The 6000-nt window shown below is 47.1% G+C and overlaps 1 protein-coding gene across 6 annotated transcripts in view; it reads left to right on the top strand.

Moving 5' to 3' along the window:
* Nucleotides 1–2484: 2484 nt before the first annotated feature.
* The window catches only part of PPP1R13B (protein phosphatase 1 regulatory subunit 13B), a 63501-nt gene continuing 59985 nt past the window's right edge, over nucleotides 2485–6000 (top strand). For 3 of the 6 annotated variants that reach the window (XM_030452051.1, XM_030452052.1, XM_030452050.1), the window contains exon 1: nucleotides 2485–2802. In XM_030452051.1, the coding sequence (XP_030307911.1) occupies nucleotides 2794–2802 (9 nt within the window). In that variant the 5' untranslated portion in view covers nucleotides 2485–2793. The remainder of the gene's footprint in view (nucleotides 2803–6000) is intronic. The other 3 variants (XM_030452055.1, XM_030452053.1, XM_030452054.1) reach the window with 3 other exon arrangements.

Here is a 6000-nt window from a genome sequence, read left to right as displayed (position 1 = left end):
AGAAGAGTGATTCCCAAACAGATTGTTCTGAAGGAGAGATGTTAATTAATCTACCACTCTGCAGGTAGAGTTTTAAGTCTATGCTTTTCAAAAATTTATGGGTTTTTTCTTTCTTTCCTCATTTCTATGAGAAAATGGAGATGGGAAGGGATGAGGCAAGTGTTGTTTTTTGGGTTTTGGTTTTTTAAAAGAGAAGGAGAAATAAGGACTTCCTTATCCTTATTGTAGGAACAGACTTCCATCTTAGGTACATACTTTACCTTTTGAAGACATTTCCTCTTGGTCCACAGTATCCGGTCTGTCTGGTTGCTGCACTGCCTGAACCTGCCTCTGCCAAAAGCAACACAAGGTCAAAAAACTTCTATACTAGAGGCCATTATTCCAACAAAGGTATTGCATGGAAGAGTGCCTTCTTTCCCAGTAGCATCTACACCATATTCTCTCATTTTTCATTTTTGTCAGCATTCCTCCTATTGCAAAGGAAAAGTCATACTGGAGTAATACTAAAGAGTATTTTAGTTTTTAGTATTGATCACTGAAAACAGGGAAATGTCAGCTATAAATTATACCTGCAAAGAAATTATAGGCCATCATTTAAGAATCGCTGGCAAAGAAATTAACCTAGGTAATGACAAATACAGTCATTTTTAAAGACAAGCATGGCAAATGGTACACCTTTCCCATCTTGTTAAAATTAGAATTTCACCACTAATAGTAAGAATAGTACATTTCTATTCCCTTGTATTCTTGTGTTTGCTAACGTTTGGTATGAATTTGATTAACTACTTTTTTTTTTTCCTTAATACATAACTATTAGTGCTTTATAGCCTGTTTCATTTTAGGTCAGCTTAGTAGCAGCATGAATGCTATTATTTGCAGTAGATCTTGGAATTCTCTGTTGGGTCAGAGGTACCATAGTCTTACCTATTTCCAAAGCTGTGTGTGCAAGGTAGACTCATGGTTTACAAGAAACTATGATAATAATTTTTGGCAAGAAGCACTCCAAATACTATGTACAAAATAATTTTAAACTGACAAAACATTATCTTGTGATGTTAATAGTTTTTTTCCAATATGACCCATTTATTAAAAGCAGCAGAATCTTTCACCTATCACAACACTAGAGCCTGAAAATACACTGACAAGGATACACAATGAAATCTCAGGCATGCATATATTACTTAGACATAATTTATGCAATTATCTGGTATATGATCTTTCAATAACTTGTACATTAATGTACAAGCTCGTATTTGAGATTAATCTGCTACTAACAAACTCTAAGACTTACATAATCGGTATCTAAGCTCCTCTCCAAAAATCTAGAAGTTGTAGTTTTTTTTTCACTCCTAGCTGAGATGTGTCATGGTGTTCTACAAATCAAGTGACAAAACCTGGAAACCAGCCATTTATAAAAACAGTTGAAGCGTTGGGTAGCTCTAGGTATTTTGTAGATGAGGATTTGAGACTCACAGCAATTTTAAATTCGTCTACATTTCATGAGTTGCAGTGCTAACATACGGCGATGTTGGACTTGATTCTTCCAAGCTGTTAAGTTTCGCCTTGGTGTTGTATCTCTACAGAACGAGACACCTCATGAAAAGGATGAAACTAAACCTTTTAAAAAACGACAAATCTCTTAGGGGGGAGGAGGGGGCCGATGTCAGGGTCCTGGGCTTAAACTCCCGCTGTTACGGGGAGTTCGGTACATCAGGCAGATTTCACAAGTAATGCACGGGTGAAGGGACGGTAAAACCAGGGTGACGCCAAGGTGACGTTATTCTGGCCACAAAGTACAGCTACGCACCAAGGTGTCCTTCGGCAGACCGAAAAACAACACTGGAAAGTGCCCCTGCCCCCCGCCGTGCACACCTCCGCCTTCCCGCCCGGGAGCTCCATAACCGCGGCGCTAACTCCCACCGCCCACGCGCCACCCCTCCGCACTCCCGGGGGTCGCGTCTCGCTCCTCCGCGCCCCAGAGAGCAGCTACAGCAGCCCCGCCCCGCCACCACCGCATTCCCCACATTCCGGGGGTAGAAAACGCCCGCGGCCTCTGCCTCTTCCTCCATCACAGGGAACCGCGGGCGACCGACCCCAGGCAGCCCGCCCACAGGAGGCAGCGCCCGCGGGGGGCCCGGCCCGGGGGCAGGGCGGGACGGAGCAGGGCAGTCCAGTCCAGCGCCGGGGGGGGGGAAGAAGTGGAGACCGGGCAGGGAGCGGGGCCGCGGGAAGAACCGGCGGGACGGGGCTCACAGAGAGGAGGGAAGCGGGGGTTCTGCGAAGGAAACCACCCTTTACGCGACAGCGAGGGGAGCACACGAGTCCCAGTCAGGGTCCCAGTCCCGGTCACGTACGGCTCCGAAGTGCGCACTCGCGGAGCGCTCCCTCACCCCCGCCCCCTCCCCGCGCGGCCCGTGCGCGCGCCTGCCGCCGCCCCGCCCCCGGCTCTTCCCGCCTCGGCCAATGAGGTGGTGGCGGCGGTTAACCCCTGGCGGGGCGGCGCGGAGCCGAGCAGGAAGCGCCGAGGGAAGGAGGCAGGGAAGGAAGGCAGCAGCGAGGCCGCCGCCGCCGCGCTAAGGAGGAAGGGGGTTGGGAACTCGGCCACTGCCGCCGCCTTCGCCTCTTCCTTCCGCCCGCTGCGGGGAGCGAGGCGCGCGGGAGGCACCTGTCACAGCCGCCAGGGCGAGCGCGGCGTCCTCCACTCTGAGAGGCGGCGGCGGCGGCAGCGGCAGGAGAGGCCCGGCACAGCACGGCGTCAGCTTCGGCGAGGCTGGCTCGGGGACGGCTACGGAGATGATGCCGGTGAGTAGAAAAGGTCTGAGTTCACGTCGTCGCCTTCTCCCGGCCTGGCGCCGCTCTGACGGGCCGGGGGTCGCCGTGTCTTTTCCTGCGGGGCGGCCGGCGGCGGATGGAGTGCGCGGCGCCGCCGTCATTCCCGCCTGTGTCCCGGCCAGACGGGGCAGAGGGAGATGGTGCTGCCGAGATGCCGTCGGGCTCCCCGCCGGGGTGGGGCCGCCGGTCACCTCCGTCCCTGGCTTGTTGGAGGGGACACGACCTACCCCCGCTTCTCCTCTCATCGAGGGGCTGCCGCCCGCCTCCGGCCGCGCAGCTCTCCGCCTTACACCGACCGTGACAGCTCGAGGCCCGCGTCCCCCCGGGCTCTGCCCTCGCGTCCTCCTGACAGGGCTCCTTCCCTGCCCCCCGGGGCCCTCCTGCCCCCGCGGTGGTTTCGGCGGGGGGCAGTGGGGGGAGCGCTGGTTTCGCCTCCAGGCTGTCGGCCGGCGGGAGGACCGGCTGCTGGCCGCCGAGGCCCAGCGTGACGCGTGGGTGGGTTCTCTGTGCCAGTGGGTGTGCGTGTGTGTGTGGGTATGTTTGGTTTGTTGTTTTGTTTTGGTGGTGTTTTTTTTTTTTCCTTCCGAACACTGAATTTTCACCTCCTGGGTGTGGAGAAGGGTTAACCAGTCCCGGGGTAGGCAGCCCGGGCCCTTCAGCCGGTTGTCAGGCGAGTGCAGGCGGCAGCTTCACATCAGTCTTTGAGAGAAAGGCGAGCTCCCTCCTCGGTTTCTGCCACCGCTTTTGTGAAACCGGAGTCTATTTATCGAAGATAAGACCTTTCGTTTCCCCGCAAACAACCTTGATTGTCTTCTGTGACAGAATCTCCCTCCGTTTCCTTCCCCTCTCTATCCCTCCCCCTCTCGCTGTGGGCTGGTGCAGTGGTCAGAAGAGAGTTGCTCTTGATGACTGTTCGTTTTATGACAGGATCTGCTGAGACTGGGTGATGAACAATTACATTGTCTTTGTTTTATTTCAAACTCTTGTTTGATCTCAAAATGTGGGTTTATGAGATTCCCCCGTCTAAGGCAGTATCTCCTGTTTTATCTAATTCGAATAGAAATGAGCTTTTTATTTACAGTTCCTCTGCAGTGTTTGCAACTGAAGCACTGCAGCAGAATGCTTTTCGGTGAGAATATTAAAGACATCTTTCACAAAATTTCATTGCTCTAACTTTATTTCATGAATGAGAGGTGGAAATAAATAGCCCAAACTAGATGTAAAATTTCAGACTGAAAATTACTGTTAGTGTTTAAAAGCTCTTATTATGACAAGCTCTTTAGCATGATGTGCTATTTAACTTCCAACTGCTAGGTACTGAAATACTCTGTTGTTACTGTATAAAAATGTCAGTGCACTAAGCACACTAAAGATCATCAGCGAAGTTCATTGAGTTACATGCTTGTTCTGTAAACATATGGGTATTGACTTGTATATACAAAAACAAGGTGGCTGTCAGCTTTTTCAGCTTCCATCACAACTAGAATTGTGTTTTACATTAATAAAATTCTTACTTATTGAAAACCTAGCATACCAGTGATAGGCTAAGTTAGAACAAATGTATCTTCTTTCCATCACTAAACCACGTGTGGGTTCCAGGTTGATGTTGTAACATCCATAATGCAGCGATTGACTTTATAAAAAATTTTTTAACCTATTTAAGTGTTTCTTCCACTGTCCTGTGTTACCTTCATGGCTGTTTAAACATAGCATTTGTTTGTGCTTGTTGTAAGGAAAGTTTTAGAAATTCGGACTCTATATTATGGTTTTGAAACATACTTCAAAGCACTTTTAATACTGACAGCTGAATTTTAATAAAACCAAATTACCTTTCTACAATGGTAGCAGTGTTGTAGATTTGAGCTTACTGACTCTGAACCCTAAAATAATAATTATTTTACTTTTCTGAAGAGCTTTTAGACACAGCTATGGGCAGTGTTATCATAAGGTAGTAAGGAATATGTGTATTTAAATGGACACCATAACAGCACCTTTACTCATCCAGTTTGTCATTCCAGTTCTTTTACTTCTGGACTGCAAGGATTAAAAAACCCTTTTGCTGGAATAATTGACATATAATACAAAATATCCATCAAAAACTTTCATTGCCTTCAGCACGTAAGTGCATGTGTATGATGAACTAATGATGCTACAGTGAATACCATCTTTACTTTTAGAAACTTTCTGAAAGAGTTGCTAGAAGTATGCATTGATTGAAAAATATAGTAATGTTTTTTCACTGAAAAAACCCCAGGTTAGTATGATCTTGTAGCTCCTGTAGCTCCTACCACTTGTTTAAAAGAGCCTAATTACCTTTTTTTTTCTTTGAAGAATGCAAATAATGCTTTTTCTTCTTGGATGGTAGTTCCAGTTGCCTCTCCTGAGACATATTAGCCAAATTCCTTAGACATTAGGGTGCAGGTAAGAAAAAGGCCCTTATATGAGGAGCACTGTTTTTCTATTTAAGAAGAGATACAGTGGAAAAAGGAACTGCTACAGCTGATTATGTAACACTGCCTTTTTCTTCCCTAAATTTTGGGTATCATTCTTCTGTAGCATACATGAGGTAATACATCATTACAAAGACAGAACTGTATGGTGTCTGTACAGCATCAACAGGAGAGGAGAAGGGATGAGGAATGCTGTGTAAGAAATCATGGTGGACCGAATCTCTGAGGAGTAGTATTGCATGTTCCCCTAGCACCTGGTCCTGCAGGGCTTTTCTGGCTTTGTCTTTGACTTAAGTAGGAGAAATTACTATCAGTGAGGCCACAGCCAGCATTTACATTTTTTAACATATCTAGGAACAACCTTGTGGGACTATGTGCAAATTTCAGAGTCAGAGACCTGTTGGGTGTGTCTGGTTTTATGTATAGGATAGGGTGGTTGTTTGGTGTCTTTAACAGAAGTGAGGGTGAAAAGTTTGGAAAGTGTTCAGTGGTGGGGGTTTTTTGTTTGGGTTGTTTTGTTTGGGTTTTTTGTGCTTTTGTTTTTTTGGGGGGATTTTTTTGTTTTGGGTTTTTGTTTGGGTAGTTTTTTGGGGTTTTTTGTTGGATTTTGGGTTTTTTTTTGTCTAGTTAATTTTGTGTGACATCGTAACTCTTTCCCAAGGGGACTGCTACCGATGGATATTTTCGGTCAGGCTCAGCAGTATCTTCTTGATTGCAA

This window comes from Calypte anna, chromosome 5A (assembly GCF_003957555.1).
Source record: "Calypte anna isolate BGI_N300 chromosome 5A, bCalAnn1_v1.p, whole genome shotgun sequence".
Lineage (NCBI taxonomy): Eukaryota > Metazoa > Chordata > Aves > Apodiformes > Trochilidae > Calypte > Calypte anna.
The sequence above is the reverse complement of the archived record's forward strand: the minus strand, read 5'-3'. Positions and strand labels throughout refer to the sequence as shown.